This window comes from Perissodus microlepis, chromosome 1 (assembly GCF_051167445.1).
Source record: "Perissodus microlepis isolate ML-2025 ecotype Zambia chromosome 1, ASM5116744v1, whole genome shotgun sequence".
Classification (NCBI taxonomy): domain Eukaryota; kingdom Metazoa; phylum Chordata; class Actinopteri; order Cichliformes; family Cichlidae; genus Perissodus; species Perissodus microlepis.
In genome coordinates this window covers 40,600,040-40,621,931 of record NC_140461.1, presented here as the reverse complement: position 1 = coordinate 40,621,931, position 21,892 = coordinate 40,600,040, and the positions used below count along the sequence as shown (strand labels likewise).

At 42.8% G+C, this 21,892-nt stretch overlaps 1 protein-coding gene across 10 annotated transcripts in view; it reads left to right on the top strand.

Annotated features, from left to right (window-relative positions):
* LOC146394302 (uncharacterized) overlaps nucleotides 1-21,892 on the top strand; it is a 132,398-nt gene that overhangs the window by 21,663 nt on the left and 88,843 nt on the right. For 2 of the 10 annotated variants that reach the window (XR_014799885.1, XR_014799884.1), the window contains exons 3-4: nucleotides 6,425-7,875; nucleotides 9,489-10,229. Coding sequence is in view for 2 of the 10 variants with exons in the window: in XM_084923977.1 (XP_084780103.1) it covers nucleotides 6,425-6,697 (273 nt within the window). In the remaining 8 variants the exon portion in view is untranslated. Of the gene's footprint in view, nucleotides 1-1,190; nucleotides 2,277-6,424; nucleotides 10,237-21,892 lie in introns of those variants that run through there. The other 8 variants (XR_014799887.1, XR_014799886.1, XR_014799889.1 and 5 more) reach the window with 7 other exon arrangements.

The following is a 21,892-nucleotide window of genomic DNA, read 5'->3' as shown; positions in this document are numbered from 1 at the left end:
GTCATCCATCGCTCCCACGCCGCTCGCAGCCTTACTTTGAACGGCCGGTTCACACCGATGTCCAGCGGTTGGAGTTCCTTTGTCAGGCCTCCTGAATGACAGCAAGCTCAGAGTTCATTTGCTTCACTTGTTTTTTCACATCGGCTGTGAGATGGGCACGCATAGAGTCACAGATCAACAGCGATGGTGATGCGTGGAAAAAACCACCTGGTCTCCTTACACACACCTCCCTCAGCCACTCTTTCATCATTTCCTCATCCATCCAGCCCTTTTCATTTGCCTTAATGATGATTCCTGCTGGAAACTTCTCTTTAGGCAAAGTCTTTCTCTTAAAAATCACCGTAGGTGGCAGTTTCTGTCCATTAGCATGGCAGCCAAGCACAACAGTAAAAGAAGACTTTTCGTGCCCCGTTGTGCGTATCGCTACCGTGCTGGTCCCTTCTTCTCCACAGTGTGACTGACGGGGATGTCGAAAGTGAGCGGCACCTCGTCCATGTCAGTGATGTGGCTGGGCTGGATGTGTTTGTCGGCGATGTGTTTGCTGCAGTAGGAGCGGAAGATGGCCAGCTTTTCATTATAATCCGCTGGAAGTTGCTGCGCTACCGTAGTCCTGGTCCGGATGGAAAAATGGCACCGTTTCATGAAACCAAAGCACCAAGACGGACCTCCTCGGAAATGTTCAATTTTCATTTCTTCTGCTAGCGAAACTGCTTTTAGTCGAATGGTGACCGTCGAAACGCTTCTCCCACTCGTTCTTTGCTCGATGATCCACTGCTCGAGTCTTTCCTCCAACTCGGGCCACCTCGCCTTATGTCCGCGGAAACTCAGCTGAGTCTTCTTGACCTGTCGGAGCTCGTTTTCCAGCTTCCTCCACTTGCGAACCATCGATTCATTAATCTTAAATTCTCTCGCGGCTGCTCGATTTCCATGTTCCTCCGCGTAGCTGATGGCCTTCAGTTTAAACTGTGCTTCATAAGCGTGTCTCTTTGCCATTTTCAGGGTTGTTAAAACAACGATGTTCCGCGTAACACACATACCTGTCCTTTTATACAGGTATGTGCGATTGTCCCGGTATATACAATCAACGCCCAGACTTCACCCTTTAGCGCTCTCATGGTGTTCTCTACTACGTCCTCCTTACAACACACAGGGTGCACTGCACTATAGGGCGCGCCGCACTTTTTAAAGAAAATCTAAGGCTTTTATGTGCGCCTTATAGTTGCGAAAATACGGTAGACTTTCTATGAACCAAAAAAATGGTTGTCTGAGAAATCCACGTCAAACCGCTCGGCTCCATTCGCTCCAGCAGAAAATGTTTGCCTTCTGGTTGAATTCAGATGCTATAATGACATTTTACTGGTAAGATTCAAGGGAGTAACGATACAAAAACTCGGCAGCAGAATGAAATGTCAGCGCTCGACTGCTGTGGAGTCTTAATGTGGCCGAGCTCCGTGATTCGTCGGTCAGGTCACGAGAGTTTGTTTGGGGAGTGAGGATGAGCGGCTGTGTCCCCGCTGCTCTGCGTTTACTGCAGAGCATGGCTGTCTCCATCTTTTCACGACTATTGTATGAATTTCCCAGAGGAACCCACCCGAGGGATCAATAAAGTTTCATCTAATCTACTTTCACATCATTGTTATAAAATCACGTAGTTAAAGCCGTTTCTTTTCTTTTCTTTAGCCTCGCTGGTTAGCAGGACTCACTTCAGAAGTGAAGTTGCAGACAAAGTGATTTCATTGATCCTGCTGTCACAATGAAAGTGACCACCCACCCACCTACAGTGCCCTCTCCTATCACGGCATTACGGCGCTCCACACAGACAAAATGCTCTATAACAACTTATTAAAGAACACAAATGAGAGTCAAAGATGTTAAACCAGCCTACAAGAAGTCCCAATCCCATCGAGCATGCACCTTGATGCTGGGACAAGCTCGATTTGTGGAGCCACCACTCTGCAACCCACATGATCAAAAGATTCTTCTAACAGCACCCCAGAGCATGTCTGCACAATATTCGGCCGTGACAGTGAGAGCAGTGAGTCTGCTGAGTCTGCAGGAAACATTTCCCTGAAGTCAAACGGCTGAATGTTTAGAAAAAGACTTCTGCAGCAGCCTCGTCGCAGAGCACTGAGAGACCGAGGCTCTGGAAAGCACACAGAGCGAGTGGTGTGCGTGCGTGTGTGTGTCATAAACCCGTATACACGGTTGCAGTGTGAGGACCTGTCTTGTGCACCTGCTCCCTGTAGCAGTGGCTGAATGTTCAGGCGTGTTTGAAGGTGAGAGCTGGGTTAGGATTATGTTATTAATGGTTGTATTTAATCTTGAACTAAGTCAACGGGAAATTAATTCCAGTCAGTGCGAGGTGAAGTCTCAGATTGTTTCATCCTTTCTGCGGTGCTTGGATTGTTGTCATGGAAACAGTGCTTTCCAGCCTCCTGAGTATGTTTGTGATCATGTCCTGCTCGACTTCTTAATTTATGATGAAGAAAAAGGAGACTGTGTAAAACCAAAGACTTCAGTTTTTTTCCTATTTTTCTTATTTTTTTTAATGTTTTAATTAATTAATTTTCTCTCCATGAAGCCTGAAAGGTCGAGCGCAGGGTTTGCCCGAGTTGCTGGGAGCACCTCAGGTTTCTGTCATTGCAAACGTAGTCTCACCTCAGCTGTTTGTTTTCTTATTGTTTTATTTATTAGAAAAGAGATCAAACAAAAAACAAACGATAAAAAGAAAATTGTACTAATCGGTCAGTTTCCCTGAGACCGCATCAATTATTTAGTCAAAGAAACAAACACACCTGAGCTGCTGGTATTGCAGGTAAAGTCTGCTCGCAAAAAACCCAGCAAAAATTCAGACAATTTAAAAGCCACTTTACAGATACATAGTTAGCTTACAGAGTTTTATCACAGGTGTATCGAAGGGTCGGGGCACACCTGTCACTTAACTAAAGTCCTCAGTAACTACATACATAGCAAAAAAGTGCAATAAAGTACAAAAAATTGAAAATCATTTGTTTGGTTTTTAGACATATTTCTAGTTACAGAATAGATTTCAGAGGTTTGTCCCTCAAAACTGTAAATGTAAAAAAGTTGCACAAAATAGTTTACAGGAAATTTATTTGGAGTGTCTTTGTAGTTTTATTTTTGAGATGTTTTTTATAAACTTTAAGAAAAACGAAAATAAATATTATTTGGAAAAAAAAAAACAGCATCAAAATAAACTATTTCCAACAGTGAAATTTAAGTTTGAGCCTCCCAGAAACTTTACAGAAAGACAAAGTCAAACATGACTTTCAAAAACACCAGTAAACCTTTGAAAGGTCCTGCAGGGAGAAAACTACATTTCCCACAGAAAATGGCGTCACTTCCGGTTTTTGAAGGTAATAGCGGCCATGCCATAGTTTGCGCTGACCTTTATTCCAGTGTAGGAAGTGCTATGAACAGCTGATCGGCAAAGCGTGTTTCTGGATTTTAATGGTTTTGTTGTTGCCAACGCTTTTTATGCGATTTTTGCAAAAAGCCATTTGTGGATGAGACCGTGACCTACGACAAGTTGAATGTATGTTACGTAAGAACAACTGCTCTGGTTTCATATGGGAAAAAATTATTGCGCTATCTTATGTGTTTGCAATTTTACTGGCATTTAAAAATAGCTACACAAAACAGAGCGTGCATGCGCCGATGGGCTTAAAAAGATGTGCTGCTGACATTAATAAGTTGTTAACTTCCACAGTCTGTATTATTATTAACATTTTTATAGCTTTCCTTTGTGGTCTTAAATAATCTGCTTTCATATAAACATCTTTTGGTTTCAGGCTTGTTTCACACTACGAGCATCATTGGTGTCATCATGCTACAGCTTTCACACACACTCGTGTGTTGTTGTTTTTGGATCCAGAGAATATGCAGGTCACAGCTTTACTTCCTCCGAACTGACTTTGTGTTTCACTGCGACTGCCTGCGACAGGTCGCAGGTCTGACCTCCGTCTTCAAAGCAAACATTTCAAAGGCCACAGGATTGCATGTTGGTTGGACACGGTTGCAGTAACGTTGGTCGTGCTGCTGCGACTGGAACAGAAAGCGCCACACAAACCTCTTTAAATCAGTTCCCTCCACCCAGAACATTAACTTCATTTTAGCTCACAGCTTGAAGGCGTCACTTTTGATACTGACCCAAAAAGTAACTGGGGGAGGGGGGGAAAAAATCATTAAACTAAACAGCACTCTTATAGGCAGAGTGAAACGTTTGGGGTGAAGGTCTCAACACTCTGAGCTGCTCTAAGTTTTCTAATAGTCAAACCAGTAAACCTGGACACTGTCCCATTAAAAGTTTGTGTTCAGCACTTTGGAACAAACCGAAAGTCTCAAAGTGCCCGAGGACCCGAGAGGCTCGATCACAAGGCTGAAGTAGGTCAGACAGGTAGTCTTTTTTTAAGACAATAAAGAACTTTAAAGAAAAGTAAAAGCATTTTAAAATCAATACATAACCTGACAGGTAACCAGAGAAAACAGGAGTGATGGGCAGGAGTGAAGGTGTCATCAATCATCCGGTCCACACATGGGAACAAGCATCAGAATAGAATAGAATAGAATAGAATGCCTTTATTGTCACTATACAGTTGTACAATGAGATACAGAGCATCTCCTACTCAGTGTAAACATGCTGGGGGGGGGGTACAGTTCTGCAGCGCTATATACATATGGACAGTATTAACATAGGGAAAAAAATAAAATAAAATATAGATATATAAAATATAGATATATAAAATATATATATATATATATATATATATATATATATATAAAATGTACAAATATTCAAGCCGGTTTTTAAAAAAAGTAATATGTAATAAATAGTGTTGTGTATATACAGTTGAGTTATTGCACATAGAATTGGTACTGCACAGTGGTGGTCCATAGAGGAAGTGGGAAGAACAGAAAAAAAGAAAGTGTTATCGGTGCATGTGTGAGTTCAGGGTGGTTGTGGCTTTGGGGAAGAAACTGTTTTTGAGTCTGTGGGTTTTTGTGCTGATGCACCTGCAGCGCTTCCCTGAGGGAAGCAGGCTGAACATGTTGAAACCAGGGTGGGAGCTGTCCTTGATAATGCTTGCTGCTCTGCTGAGGCAGCGGGAGGAATGAATGTCCATCAGGGAGGGGAGAGGGCAGCCGATGATCTTCTGTGCTGTCTTGACCACACTCTGAAGCCTCACTCTATCCGCCTTGGTGCAGCTGCCGTACCATACCGTGATGCAGTAGGTTAGCAGGCTCTCAATGGACGAGCGGTAGAAGGTCAGCAGCAGGTTGGAGTTCAGCTTGTACTCCCTGAGGACTCTCAGGAAGTGCAGCCGCTGTCGGGCCTTCTTGACGACCGCGGAGATGTTGTCTGTCCAGGAGATGTCAGCAGAGATGAGGACACCAAGGAACAGGAAGGTGTGGACCCTCTCCCCACACTCCCCGTTGATGTAAAGGGGGGCCAAGTCAGTGCTGTGTCTCCTGAAGTCAACAATGAGCTCTTTGGTTTTCTTAGTGTTCAGTGGCAGGTTGTTTTCTGAACACCAGGCTGCCAGCTTCAAGAAGAACGCCGAGTTCGGCTTCCTGGCCTGCAAACAAATGCTGTGCTCAGTTTCTGGAGCAATCCCACTTGTACACCAAATGATGCTCATGTTCCTTTGGAGAGAACACTGAGAAATGAGCCGACTGGTGTTTCGGTGTGATGAACTGTGTAGAGAAGAAAACCCTGCCATGTAAAAGAAGAGGAGGAGATACTAGTGTAGAAAAGTACTCAAGTAAAAGTTGAAGTACTGATTGAACTTTTTTACTCAAGTAAAAGTGAAAAAGTACCGACTCTGAAAAGTAATTAAAATATGAAAGTAAAAGTAGCTCCTTAAAGAAAATTATTATCACCTATAAGTATGCAAAGCTAACAAATACAAACTTTATTTCAGTCTACATTGCAATAACTATTTCCTGTTGCCTCCATTGTAGAGGGGGCTTTGCCACAACTGACAATAATTTCTATTGAGAGTACAGCAAACAGCAAACTCACCTGTTTGTCCTGCACCAACCTGCAGCCTTTAAATAACACAGTTAGTCTGCCTCAGTTTGTTTAGCAGCAGTTTTATGAACAAACATCATGTGACGCGTACACTTGCTCTCGTTGTGCCAAAACAAAAGGCACGGGGGTCCACTTAAACCCCCGACCGTGGCACATGGTTTTGGCTCTTTCATCTCTTTTTACGTGGCATCTCCTGGTGATTAATACATAAACAGGATTTCCTCTCATGTGTTTCTGTTTAGGCTCAAATCAGTTTGATGTTCGGAGGCTCGCAGTGACGTGAAATAATAACTCCTCTCAAACACCTTAATCCAAAGTAATGAGCCTGTTTTAAAAATGTGCCTGTCATTGAAATAAGATTTTGTGTTCCAGTCCGCCCTCCCTGGCCTGGTGGACCAGAAGGAGATCACGGCAGCTCTCAGACAGTGTAACTACGACCCCGATGAGGTCATCTCCGTCTACCACACCATGTTTGGAGATATCCTCCTGCAGGCCCCCCCAGGAGGAAATCACAACTATCATGACCTCAACTCCTTCAGGTTGGCAACTTTCTTTTGGAGAGTGGAAAGATCACAAGATTACTCCATTCGTGCTCTCACCTACAACGCTTGCATCGGCTCAGCTGGTTTTTCACCCAGTCAGTAATGGCCTAAATCTTTGGAACAACCCTGATCCTAGCTATCTGAAGTCCGCTATCTGACTGATGTTGTTCAGCACCTGAATCAGAAGCTCGCCGAGGCCAAGGCTGACAAGCAGGAGCTCCGGGAGAAGATCCGATCCCTCCTGTACCGCCGAGCTTCTCCAGTCCCACCTGTCAAACCTGTCATCAAGCCTGCTGTGGACATCGGCCAATTGCACCAGATGAGCCGGCTGACCGGGAGCTGATCGTCTCAAACAAGCACCTTTGCTCTGTAGTTCACCTGGCACTTGCTGACATTAAGAACCACCTGGGGCAGTTCGAGGGTCCTCTGGGGAAGTTGGCTCAAGTGGAACACACAAACTTACGATTTCAGACAGGAGCTCCTCCCTCAGTCATGCCTATTTTTAAACAATACAGAAGCAGCCAGTGGTTGGCCTACTGACACTCAACTGGAAATCCATTTCAACCACATCTTAAAGATAAATGCTCAAAAAGTAGAAGATGAAACCTTTCAGATGAAGACTCGTTTTTTTTGGCTCAGCAGTTTCATTCCTGTACGAGCTTTTCTGTTTGCAGGTAGCTGAACATTCGATACAAAGAGACGGATGCTCTCTGAACACAAACTCTTACTTTAGATTGCTTGCTGGTGATCTGGGGGAGGTTAAGAGGTTAGATTATATTACAGTGTCTATGTTAATTAACAGAAAACTTAGCAGTTAAAAGCAATCCTGCATATTATTAAATACCACAGCTCTGTCATTAATTTTCCCACCGGGAAGGTTTGTTTTTGATCGTTAATGTGCTCTAGATTTTAATGAAGCCTGGGCACTAACGAGCGCTTGGCCCTCGCAGCACTCAGCTTATTAACGTTGATTGGTTTGTCATTTTTGTTTAATGCCTCATAAACAAATTAGCATGACGTTTCATTTGACGATCCAAAAAATCCAAGCAGCAAACCTCGGATGGTCGACTGTCGGTCATGCTGTCTTTTTTTCTAGCCAGCATTAATTATCTGCAGATTTTGTCCCTGCTCTCTGCAGGAAGTCGTGTTTGCAGGAACTCTGCCTGTGATAACTTCCTGTGTGGATGGATATAACGTCTGTATTTTGGCGTATGGACAGACGGGCTCAGGGAAGACATACACCATGATGGGCAGCAAGGAAAACCCGGGAGTCAACATCAGGTCAGCCTTTCTCAGTAGGAACATTCTGTATCTACATTCAGTTTAGTGCTTCAGGTTCTCTACAAGATCTTAGAACAAAGCACCAAAACGCAGCTGTAACCTGAGAAGGTTTATTTACAGATCTGCATGTGAAGCATGGCCGTTAGAACCTGTTCAAAGGTTTAAAAATAATCTGCCGCACAAGATGTAGACGACCGTGTTTAAGAGTTTGAACAGAACCTCAGAGGATTCAATAAAAGCAGCATAAAACAGGACTGTTCTGTGTGGTCAGTCAGATAAATTCATGAAAACTCGCTGGAGAACAGTCCGAAACCTCATGGTGACAAAAAGACCCAACAAAGGCTGAGATGTCTGCACTGATGTCTGCATCACCAAGATGGCGCTGGAGTGACGGCAGCCTTTCCAAGTAGCTCTGCAACACCACACCTTTTCTTAACTTTAACTTTTTTTAGACTAGGCTTTCAAACTTTATTTCACCTTCCTCTAGTTACTCTACTTATACCTCTTAGATATAGCGATACAAGATGGATAATATATAATACTTAATATATATAATATAATAATATTATATATGCAGCCAGACCCTTCTCCAAAAGACGGCAGAAGGGAGCAGCTGAAGAGTAAACTTTTAAAAGTCAGTACTGAATATTATGTCACTTATTTATGTGCGAATGTTTAATAATGAAGAACATTAAAACATTACTGTTGGTCACATGTCGGCAAAGTTATGTGACATTAGTGATGTTTGTACTTTCAGCCATAACTTGGTTTTGAAGCCTCTACTTCTAAATATGGTAAATGGCCTGTATTTGTATAGCGCTTTACTAGTCCCTAAGGACCCCAAAGCGCTTTACACATTCAGTCATCCACCCATTCACACACTGGTGATGGCAGCTACATTGTAGCCACAGCCACCCTGGGGCGCACTGACAGAGGCGAGGCTGCCGGACACTGGCGCCACCGGGCCCTCTGACCACCACCAGTAGGCAACAGGTGAAGAGTCTCGCCCAAAGACACAACGATCGAGACTGTCCAACCCGGGGCTCGAACCGGCAACCTTCTGATTACAAGGCGAACTCCCAACTCTTGAGCCACGATCGCCCCATATATAAATATATGTAGTCGACCTTAATCTTACAGAGAATGTGATGATTTCATGGATAATTAAAGTCAGTCATATATCCACAAACACAACAAGCTGAAAGTCAGTGATGCTGCTCGGTTTGCAGTCCTGAACATCACGGCACAAGCAGGATCCACTGCACTGTTAATGTTAGCTGTGTTATATTGCTGCCTCTGTTCGGTGGTGTCGAGCCAAACGGACTTTAACGTGTGTTTGAACGAGCTGACGGTTCACTCGTTAAGCTGAAAGAAAGATGCTTTAATCACAGCAGTCACACATGTGTCCACTGGACCATCTGGGAACTCTTCTTGTTTCGTAATAACACAAACACTAAATCCTCCTTCTCTGGTGCTGTTGTGTAGCAGTGTGTACACCTGAGACTGTCACCTGTCTGTCTGTCCTGCACTCTCTCTCTGTTTCTTTCTCTCTGATTGTGGAATAAAAGTATGAACATGTGTTTATAAGTTACACTTGTGTTTGAATCCTGCAGCTTATCACACATTTGATTTCCATGTGTGACGACTGCAAGTGTCCAGAGTGAGGACAGACCGAGGGACCCACTGCTGCACATCATCTGTGAGGCTTTGCAGCCCTGATGATCCACCAGGACAAACTCAGCAGTGTGTGAGGAAGAGGAGGAGGAAGAGCCAGCAGCAGCTGACAGATGGAGAGAATAGACAGACTGTTCCCTGTTTGTGAAGGACTGCTAGGAAAGTTTAACATAACTGTCTGTCCTGAATCAGTCTTATTAGGTAATGTTCAAATAATGTGATCATCCAGTGTTTTCAGTGTGGGAGAAAGTACTCAGGGCCTTCAAGTTACACACTATGAAAGGCAGCAACAAGTTTAATGTTCAGAAACCTAAAGTATGTATCAGCAGCAGAATGGAGCTAAAAATAAATGTCTGTTTCAGTTCTACGAAGCTTTGAGTATTTTGGATCAGTAGCTGCTGTGTTTGTTGCATCATATTGCTGTAATTGTTTATATGCTTTATATATTCTGAGCTAAGTTGATCTATAGTGTTACATCATATTCCATAAGGATGTTATGTGTTTGTAGACTTTCTGCCCAGTTTGACCCATTTAGCAGAAGTCAGCCTGTTTAAGGCTCTGATATCTATTCTGTATGACTTAAAGCAGTTATGACATGGTCTGATTTTCTCACCCAATAAAGGAATATTTCATATATCAGTCTACTCTTCATTCTATCAGACACAGTTATCACAGCTCGTACATTTGCTTTTTCCACATATATGTAAGCATTGAGCCAAATTTAGTAATGCCAACAAATTAAACAATATTTGTTACATAATACATCTATAGATACACTGTCAAAGATACTTGTCTTTGAGTGAAGATTTAGTCAAGTCAAGTTTATTTATAAAGCACATTTAAAAACAACCGAGGCTGACCAAAGTGCTGTACAATAAAATACAATAAAACACAAATACATAAAACACCTCACTGATAAAACAATAGATTAAAACAATAAGTTAAACCTTGCTAAAGGCCAATGAGAAGAGGTGAGTTTTAAGAGCAGTTTTAAAGGTTCCTAGGCTTGTGGAGAATCTGATGTGAGGAGGTAAACTGTTCCACAGTCTGGGTGCAGCCACAGCAAAAGCCCTCTCTCCCCTAGTCTTTAGTCTGTACCTGGGAACATCTAAAAGCATCAGGTCTGCGGACCTCAAAGATCTCCTGGGGCGGTAAATGCTAAGAAGCTCTGCCAGGTAAGGAGGTGCAGTACCGTTAAGAACCTTAAAAACCAGCAGTAAAATTTTAAAATCAATCCTAAAAGCAACTGGGAGCCAGTGGAGAGAGCAGAGGACCGGAGTGATGTGGTCTCTCTTTTTGGAGCCGGTCAGCATGCGAGCAGCAGCGTTCTGCACCAGTTGGAGGCGATGCAGACAGGAACGATCTAAACCAGCATAAAGGGAGTTACAGTAGTCCAGCCGTGAAGTAATAAAAGCATGGACCACCCTTTCTAGATCGTTCCTGGACAGGTAGGACTTGACTTTAGCTAAAATACGTAGATGATAAAAAGATCCCTTGACTACGGAGCTGATTTGTTTATCAAATTTAAAAGCACTGTCAAGAGTAACACCGAGGCTCTTAATGGAGGAAGTACATTCGGAAGTTAGGGGTCCCATAAAATCAAGGGAAAGGTTGGGGTCTTTAGGAAGCCCAAACACAAGGACTTCATTTAAGGTGATAGGAAATATAAATAACTGCAACTTGAATCTCTGACCCAGAGTTCAAGCTCACTGCTGTAATATATCCTGTAATATATATATATATCATAATAATCTGACAATACATATAATATTGGCCATATTATATTTACATTACCACAGTGAGATGACTTTAATCTCATGAACAACATCAGCTAATTGTTATTTACTAACTAATCTTAAATGAGTGTTCAGCACAGAAATGAAGCCCAACAATCATGTTTTACAGTCCTGTGGTCTCAGCCTCAGATACTCAACTAATCAAAGTGATGTCATGACAAAAATGAATGACCAACAAAACATTTTTCTCCTTCATTTCTGTCAAACAAAGCCGTATGACACGTTTCTCGCGGTTAGTATCATGGTTGCTAGGCAACCTGAACAGCACGACGAAGGCTAGACCGTCCCATTTCACAAGCCTCTCACTTCCGCACTTCTCGTACTTATAGTACGCACCGTACGTAGTACGCGTAGTGCGCGAACTTCAAGCGTGCAGACCCTGAATTGGGACACAGCCTAGTGGTGCCGAGCTGGCGCACCGAGTAGTTCCTGTTACCTGCTGTGTGTCTGTTTTTACAGGTAAGCTGGGTTCCAAATAATACATATGTGATAGACAACAGTAGCAATCGAAAAGCTAGAGAGCCAATTCACGAGTTTAAGGGCTGATAACGATGAATCACCACCAGCTGTTGCTAAAAGCACCTTTATGATCTGAGCATGCGCAGAATGATCCACAGCGCTCCTTTGATCCTTTGATCTTCTCAAAGGATCATTGTGACGTCACGGCGACATCACATTCTCTGCCACACCCACCAAGTCCTTAAATAGAGGAGCTCGTTTAACAGTTTACATCAGAAGGAGCCAGTTGTTTTAGACAAAGCTGACCTTTGCATTGAAATCATTCAGAGATTTAACTTTTTTGAGCTTTAAACCTTCAAAGAAATGTCACAGGGAACGTCGAATAATCCATCTGGAAGCAGAGATCAGTCAGACCCAGTGCAGCGTACGGCAGTTGAAATTCTACATATTGTTGTTGATCAAAACTTAGACATCGCTGAATTTAACACACGCCTCAGGGAAGAAAACAGACATCACAGGCAAGAGAGCATTCAACTCAATCGAGAAAACGCACAACTCACTCGAGAAAACATACGACTCAGTGAAGAAAACGCTCAATTCAGTGAAAACTACATACAACTCAATCAAGAAAACACACAACTCAGTCAAGCAAACGCACAACTCAGTCAAGAAAACGCACAACTCGGGCAAGCAGACGCACAATTGAGGCAAGAGATCGCAGAACTCAGACAAACTGTGGAAAATCTTCAACACCCAGCGGTACATGTACAAGAGACAACAGAAAGAGAATCCCGTGGTTCGTGGGGTCTAAACCTACTTAAAGTAGGTTTAACTGTTGCCGGATGTGTCATTGCTCTTCCTGCAGCTTTCTGGGTCGCCTCTAAGATTTTCGGCTGAAGCGAATGTCCCGCTCTGTGGGCTCATGATTATTATCATGACGCTCTGTGGGGTCATGATTATTATCATGACCCCACAGAGCGGGGATCGCTTGCGTGTGCTTGCATGCACACGTCCCATCGACAATTGTGGATTGTGGTCCACATCCACAATTACAGCTCTACTGTAATTGTGGATGTGGACCAGTTACCCTTTAAAAACAGTAATGATCTTTTCCAGCCACAGTCCACCTTCATCCTGGCGTTGTTCCCGCTGGTGCAGGGTCCGCTCCTCAGCAAAGGGTTCTCCGTTTGGTTCTGTCCAAGGCATCCTCAGGTGACGCGTTGATGGTCTTAATGTCTTCCTTGATTTTGTCCATCCACCGTTTTTTCGGTCTGCCTCGAGGCCGGCGTCCGTCTGGGTCGATCCTTAATAGCCGTTTTTGCGAACATCACTTCGAATCACGTGTCCATACCACCTCAGGCGGGATTCGAGCATCTTTTGAACTCGAGCCACAGTCCACCGACCTGTCATAAATACGCTGTGCTCTCCTTTATGTTTGATTTTATTTTGCCCCTCACCTCCCAACCAGTCATGGCAGAAGACCGCCCCTCCCTGAGCCTGGTTCTGCCAGAGGTTTCTTCCTGTTAAAAGGGAGTTTTTCCTCTCCACCGTTGCCAGAGTGCTTGCTCGTAGGGGATCATTTGATTGTTGGGGTTGAATTTTTGGATTTCATTTCATTGGCTTGAACTGAAAAACCTAAAAATTCAGCTGAGGGGTTCACATAGTGGAGAGCACTACATTTGTTAACTGCACTTGTTTTATTTGTAGATTTTGTAGTTCTTCCTACTACAAAAACTACAAATGAAAACAAGGCAGTTAGCAGCAAATGAAAATAAATAAAACACATTAAAAAAAAATCTGCTACTGCTCTGTGTGTTTACTTCAGTGTATGTTTTTGTGTTAGAAGATTATAGATTGTCCAAAATGTCCTACACCTTGATGTTGGTGGGGTTCCAGAGGCACCAGCAGCTTCAAATATGTGTTTGCTGCTTTGTAATGGCCTTTTAGCAGCTGCTCTCTTAATGGGATGCATTTGTCCTGCAGAAACCTTCCTCGTTGTGCCTTTATCTGCACGAACCCGTGTGTGCTCTGACTCAGCCACAGATCTCCTAACGTCGCGGTGATCGCGATTAAGTTTTCATGAAATATCTCAGGTTTTCACTACGTGTCCAAGGCATTTAGCTATTTGACACTTTTCAACAGCAGAGAGATCCTTTTATTTTTCCATATTGTTAACTGTCAGTTTGTTCATTTCCTCAGTGTTCTTTAGTGTTAAAGTGTTAGAGTGAAGCACAGCCGTTTCTAAAGTGTCTGCAGGCACTGACGTGTCCACAGACACACACTGATGGCTCAGCTTTCCAGCCAAATGGCCTCGTTAATAAAGAACTGACCTGCCTAATGTACTGCAAAGCACATGCACATATAATTCAGGATCACTGTAACCTCAGTGGCTTTTAATAAACTTTATTTTGGAGTTTCATATTTTGATTTAGATTTTTCTAGCCATTCACATTTATTTAATGTGATAAATTAAGTTTTGGGCTTGTGTGCCACTATGGTATAGATGAGTAAATGAAAATTGCAGCCTCCCATTTTATTTTTATGCTTCAAGTCACTTTCTTTTGGGGAAAACTACCGTTAATGTCTGTAATATAAGTTCCGCCAGCAGAGGGCGCTCGGTGTCTTACGCATCAGTAGCCAACACCTCGCTAGAAGAAGAGTGGTGCCGAGCTGGCGCACAGAGTAGTTCCTGTTACCTGCTGTGTGTCTGTTTTTACAGGTAAGCTGGGTTGCAAATAATACATATGTGATAGACAACAGTAGCAATCGAAACGTAAAAGCTAGAGAGCCAATTCACGAGTTTAAGGGTTGATAACGATGAATCACCACCAGCTGTTGCTAAAAGCACCTTTGTTAGATAGCAAAGTATTTACAAATAATTCTCCCGTTCATTGATCTGAGCATGCGCAGAATGATCCACAGCGCTCCTTTGATCCTTTGATCTTCTCGAACGATCATTGTTATGTCACGGTGACATCACATTCTCTGCCACACCCACCAAGTCCTTAAATAGAGGAGGTCGTTTAACAGTTTACATCAGAAAGAGCCAGTTGTTTTAGACAAAGCTGACCTTTGCATTTAAATCATTCAGAGATTTAACTTTTTGACACTTTTGAGCTTTAAACCTTTAAAGAAATGTCACAGGGAACCGGAGATCAGTCAGGCCCACTGCAGCGTACGACAGATGAACTCAGGGAAGAAAACGCACAACTCACTGAAATGTTCATAGAATTCAATCAACATATCCTAACAGTCACTCGAGAAAACATACGACTCGGTGAAGAAAACACGCAACTCAGTCAAAACTACATACAACTCAATCAAGAAAACACACAACTCAGTCAAGCAAACGCACAACTCAGTCAAGAAAACGCACAACTCGGGCAAGGAAACGCACAATTGAGGCAAGAGATCGCAGAACTCAGACAAACTGTGGAAAATCTTCAGCGCCCAGCGGTACATGTACAAGAGACAACAGAAAGAGAATCCCGTGGTTCGTGGGGTCTAAACCTACTTAAAGTAGGTTTAACTGTTGCCGGATGTGTCATTGCTCTTCCTGCAGCTTTCTGGGTCGCCTCTAAGATTTTCGGCTGAAGCGAATGTCCCGCTCTGTGGGCTCATGATTATTATCATGACGCTCTGTGGGGTCATGATTATTATCATGACCCCACAGAGCGGGGATCGCTTGCGTGTGCTTGCATGCACACGTCCCATCGACAATTGTGGATTGTGGTCCACATCCACAATTACAGCTCTACTGTAATTGTGGATGTGGACCAGTTACCCTTTAAAAACAGTAATGATCTTTTCCAGCCACAGTCCACCTTCATCCTGGCGTTGTTCCCGCTGGTGCAGGGTCCGCTCCTCAGCAAAGGGTTCTCCGTTTGGTTCTGTCCAAGGCGTCCTCAGGTGATGCGTTGATGGTCTTAATGTCTTCCTTGATTTTGTCCATCCACCGTTTTTTCGGTCTGCCTCGAGGCCGGCGTCCGTCTGGGTCGATCCTTAATAGTCGTTTTTGCTGAGTTCTCATCGCTTCGAATCACGTGTCCATACCACCTCAGGCGGGATTCGAGCATCTTTTGAACTCGAGCCACAGTCCACCGACCTGTCATAAATACGCTGTGCTCTCCTTTATGTTTGATTTTATTTTGCCCCTCACCTCCCAACCAGTCATGGCAGAAGACCGCCCCTCCCTGAGCCTGGTTCTGCCAGAGGTTTCTTCCTGTTAAAAGGGAGTTTTTCCTCTCCACCGTTGCCAGAGTGCTTGCTCATAGGGGATCATTTGATTGTTGGGGTTGAATTTTTGGATTTCATTTCATTGGCTTGAACCGAAAAACCTAAAAATTCAGGTGAGGGGTTCACATAGTGGAGAGCACTACATTTGTTAACTGCACTTTTTTTATTTGTAGATTTTGTAGTTCTTCCTACTACAAAAACTACAAATGAAAACAAGGCAGTTAGCAGCAAATGAAAATAAATAAAACACATTAAAAAAAAATCTGCTACTGCTCTGTGTGTTTACTTCAGTGAACACTGTATGTTTTTCTGTTGGAAGATTATAGATTGTCCTGACGTGTCCACAGACGTGTGGATTTGTGTGCTGCTGTGTTCACTTGTGTGTTTTTGTGCACTCGGGAGGACGGTACCTGTCTCGTCGTCATCTCGTAGATAAATATTTGACGACGTCTAGAAGAGAAGTCTGAGTCGCCGTCCAAACGTCTGCCTGCAGCACAACCTCCGTCTCTCAGCGCTCGGCATGCACGCTGAATAAGAGCCCTCAGGTGAACTTCTCTCACCTGCATAAACACTTTGCATCGGTTTCTCGGCTGCAGGTCCATGAAGGCACTTTTGGAGGAATGTTATGGTCTGACCTTCATCCTTCAGCTCACTCTGAACTCTCTGAGCAGCTCTCTGGCGTCTCTGTGAGGACCTGCAGGAAGACTTCTCCAGACTTTTCCTTCTGTTGATGATGTTGATGACTCCACACTGTTTATGTCCTGCTGAGCTTTGTGCTCTGGGAATGCCAGACCATGACTGATAGTGTTATTGTCTTATATCTCACGTCACTGCTTATATCGGAAGTCCTGCTGGCAGAAATGCCCTTCAGTCAGAAAGGTTGATGGTCAGGATGAACCTGGACACTTCTTTGTACACATGTGTCGTATCTTTTGAATGATAAGTACTGATAGAGACAGACGTGAGTCAGTATTTATATTTCTTGCAGCCTGTTAGCACTGTACCTCCTGCCTTTCCAAACGGCTCTTCTGTGTTTCTGTCTCATCGTTCTGCTGATGAACATTTGTCGCCCACCGTGATCTCAGCACGTCGTCCTGGTTCTGGAGAGCAGACGTGTGTTGATCTGAGTCCTGTGATTTCCAGTAGTGATTTATTCCCAAGACAAAATCAAATCGTCCTCTGCTGCCGTGTTTTTGCACATATATTGTATTTTAGATTAGAATTGAGATAGATAGATATAGATATATATCTGGTCAAAGAATATAACTAAATTTATATTTAACTTACAATAAATCACTAGTTGTTCAGTCCTAGCTGTCGTTATCAGTTACTGCCAGTTATTCCTCTGCTGCCCATGGTTTACAGTCCACATAAACAGGACTGAATCATCAGCAGAAGAAACAGAAAACAGGTCTCTTGCCACTGTTTGCTACTTTTGTAATTGCTGATAGGAATTTGTGACAGGTCGGAGGCACGGCACGACCACGACTCAGCATTCTGTGGCATTTCCCTTTTATTCTCGTTAGCTGTACACACACTGATGGCTCAGCTTTCCAGCCAAACACATACCAACAACAAACACACAACAGGCCCTAGTTCATTTATATGGAGGGGAGGAGTGATGCACTGATTGACCTCAAGTGCGCCAGCCTCCCCCACAGCCACGGCACGGATTACGCCCCACAGCAGGATAGTTTTATTGCACTTTTCTGTAAATAAAATAGAACTTTTTTTTCAACACCACTGTGTTTTCAGTTTGAGATTTCACATTGTTCCTTAGAAGTGTTATTGTTTATTTCCTTATGGGAATTAAAAATGAGAGTACGTTTTGCTCTAATGAGTTTGCATTCAGTATTTAAAATTCAAACTGTTAACATAAAATGTTATTGTTAATAAATTGTTATTGTTTACATTTTTTTTCTTGTATTGTTGATGTGTATGAAGTATATGTATATCTGTATGTTGTCCTGTCTTAGTTTGTCTTGTTTGCCAAGTTTGTCTTGTCCCGTGTTCCCACTCGTGGCCCGCACCTTGTCGTGGTGAGTGGGCTTTCAACTAAGATGGGCTGTCCTTCTGTTGTCATATGTTGAAAAGAAAGCAAAATGCTACTTTTTACTACTCGGATCAAATGTATTCATGTTTAAATACTGTGGGTAATGTAATCTAAAGAAGTAGTCAGGGTGTGGTCCTTCTCAAATTTCCTTCATCCGAGTTTTTGTGCTCGTCTGTCTGCCTCTGTTCTAGGTTCACAGGACATGCAGATGAGATGCTTCTCTTGGGTTTCATATATAAGCAACACACGTCCTGGTTTATGTCACAGTCTTTGGTAAGTTTTACAGTCCAAATTTATTGACTGGTGTTAAGGTTCAAATATTAAGGAGGGATATAGGAGGAAATCCAAATAACAACACTGGTCCGGCCGGAGTAGTCAAAACGATGATTTTAATGAACACACGCAGCGTGGGGAGATGTACACCGCATAACATCAGCTGTAGATCTCCGCCCAAAAAACTACACAGGAAAGGTTTTATAGCATCAGGGCATATTTACTGACGCCCCCTCATGCCTCAAGCAGATACAATACATGCATACGTCAAATCAAAACCACAATGACTTTTAACACAGTTTGAAAGAACATCGTCTCCGTCTCCACGGCAGGTGCATCCTGTCGCTGCCGGACGCCCGTTTATCATCTTGGAACATCAGCAGCGGTTCTGCAGCAAACTGTTCTTTTGCAAACTCAATTTCGCAGCGACAGGCATAACATGATTAAACTTTTACCTACAAATGAGTCTATCTACTTATGTGTGTGTATGTGTCGACCTGACATGCACTCAGTTTCACCTCTCCCCTCACCAGCTAAACCTTGTAACCTTTTCCCCAGACAGAAGGCCAGCACAACTGAAACTATATGTGTAATATATTGAATAAATGTTTTAATCAAATGATACTACTTAAAACTTAATAAAAGAATATAAAAGTATAAAAGATAATAATGAATAACCTGGTTATTCAAATAGCATCATCCAAACAACTCCTCAAAATAGCAACCAAAATGCACACTTTACAGAGGAAACAAAGACACTTTAGAAGTATACTTCCTGACTTATTCTCAGTCAACTGTTACCAAGCAAACTCAAACACAGCAGGTTGCTGAATACACTCAGGTCTCTGCTCAGCTACTATTCTTGCTGTAAGACTAACCTTCTAAGCTCCACGTCACTCACACTCTGCTTAGTTTCACTTTCACTCAAACGCCTGCACTTCCTGTCAAGACTTTCAGGCCCAGACTGTAGTCAAAGTTGAGCCTTTCTTTTATAATGCAATGTAATCTGCATATAAACATTCAAGATTATCAAAAGCATTTAAGATTATAGATTCAACTCAACAGTTTAAAGTGGTTATCACTGCTCCTGTACTAAAGGCTAATTAATTGGGTGCCAATATGTTTAAACCTCTGAATGCAATATCAATACTTGTAGATTATGTTATTAATGCCATGGTAATATGAACAATAGCAGTAAAATAATTTCTCTGATCCCAATACTGGTTACTTTTTAATGTTAGATTTAACTAAATATAAAGCGTTTTAAGATAAAGGACAAGATAAGTCTTGTTTTGTGCAGGGCTGATCAAATTTTGTCAGTACCATACTAATTAATCTAAGCCTCTGGACTTCTTTCAGTTTCTTGAAGATGTTTCACCTCTCCCACATGGCTTATAAGTCTGGGACTCTCCACCATTTGATCTTAGAACTGAAGAAGCTTCTCGGACGAGACGTGAAACGTCTTCAAGACACTTAAAGAAGTCCAGATGCTTTTCTTTCCAAGCTCCTTAGACTACGATGACCTGGTGGACTGAGAAACTTCACAGACACACTAATTCATCCTTGCCAATTATCAGCTTAATAGAATTGTGTAACAAAATGTGCTGAATGTCATATAATTAACAAGAAAGCAGAGAAACTAAGGACTTATGGTTTGAGGCATAAACTTCTTAACAAACTGATTTTAATTATTCTCTCCTCTGTTTGTGATTTTTAGGAGCCGTCTTCAGATTGAGACCTCAGTGGCAGTTAATGACATGATGGACATGCCATCTATTTGAAATGCTGATTTATTTTTTTAAATATATTTGGCACGCAGACTGGGGGGAGCCAGGATCAAACCACCAACCTTCCAGTCAGAAGATGACCAGCTGCACTTCCTGAGCTACAGCCACCCCAAATTAACAATATAAGTCTTTCTTTAGTAATTAATCAAATAACAATGAATTTCACAAATTCCTCCTTTTTTTTTTTTTAACACACCAAAAACTCACAATTAATAAAAAGCAGTTATATGTGAGTAATGCGCAGGTGCTCATCACATCCATGAACATGCTTGGACTTCTGTGCCGCTCCTCTCCACCTGTACTGAAATTCACCTGCCCTGCTTCAGGTGTCTCAGTGCAGCAGCTCCACCTACTGGTCAGAGCAGTGAATCTCAGTGTAAGTGTTACTGAACAGGACATCAGCCTCCTCCTCCTCCTCATCATCACCTCCTTCTTCTTCTTTGTTTTCATTTCAAACCATTCCCTAGTAAATTCTTCTGGTTTTGCTGGTTCTGGGCGGTCCCGTTGGCCAACAGGTGCTGCTGGGATGCAAGTGGGCAGAGCTCACAGTGACGTACCTGCAGGGACGACTAGGTGACCTCTGACCTCTTTCAGAAGCACAGGCTCAGCTCCGGATGACATCACACCGTTACCTGGATGCGTCTCAGCTTCACCTGAAATAAAGAGAACACTGGATGAAGGAGTGCCGGCCAATCAGAGGGCAGTATTCAGACTGCTTCCTTGTACTGACTGAGTGACAGGCTCCTCCTCCTCAGTGTGTGTGTGTGTGTGTGTGTAAATACTGTACAGAGGAATTATTTTAAAGAGCCTGTTGGATGATGTTGGATTTCCTATTCTTCTTTTTGTCTGGTAGTCTGTCTCTGTTTTTCTACTGTTGTTGATCTGATATTAAACCTGTAGCTGGTGGAGCAGCGCTTGAGCTCAGTGTCCTCATTTATTCCCTGAAAACACCACAGAGAAGCTGATGTTGTGAAACGTCTTCAGGTCCTGGGATGATGGGAGGCAGGAAAGATTCGCTCAGATTAAAGGGTTCTTCTTTCAAAACAAAAAGCTTGCAGACTCTGGTTTCATTGTGTAGAATAAAATATTTCCTGGTTTAAAAACGTAAAGCAAATGGAGAAATGTGCTTATGGATGTGGATCCATCGATTATTCACTTTATTCAGTAATATATGGCCTCGTTAATAAAGAACTGACCTGCCTAATGTACTGCAAAGCACATGCACATATAATTCAGGATCACTGTAACCTCAGTGGCTTTTAATAAACTTTATTTTGGAGTTTCATATTTTGATTTAGATTTTTCTAGCCATTCACATTTATTTAATGTGATAAATTAAGTTTTGGGCTTGTGTGCCACTATGGTATAGATGAGTACATGAAAATTGCAGCCTCCCATTTTATTTTTATGCTTCAAGTCACTTTCTTTTGGGGAAAACTACCGTTAATGTCTGTAATATAAGTTCCGCCAGCAGAGGGCGCTCGGTGTCTTACGCATCAGTAGCCAACACCTCGCTAGAAGAAGAGTGGTGCCGAGCTGGCGCACCGAGTAGTTCCTGTTACCTGCTGTGTGTCTGTTTTTACAGGTAAGCTGGGTTGCAAATAATACATATGTGATAGACAACAGTAGCAATCGAAACGTAAAAGCTAGAGAGCCAATTCACGAGTTTAAGGGTTGATAACAATGAATCACCACCAACTGTTGCTAAAAGCACCTTTGTTAGATAGCAAAGTATTTAC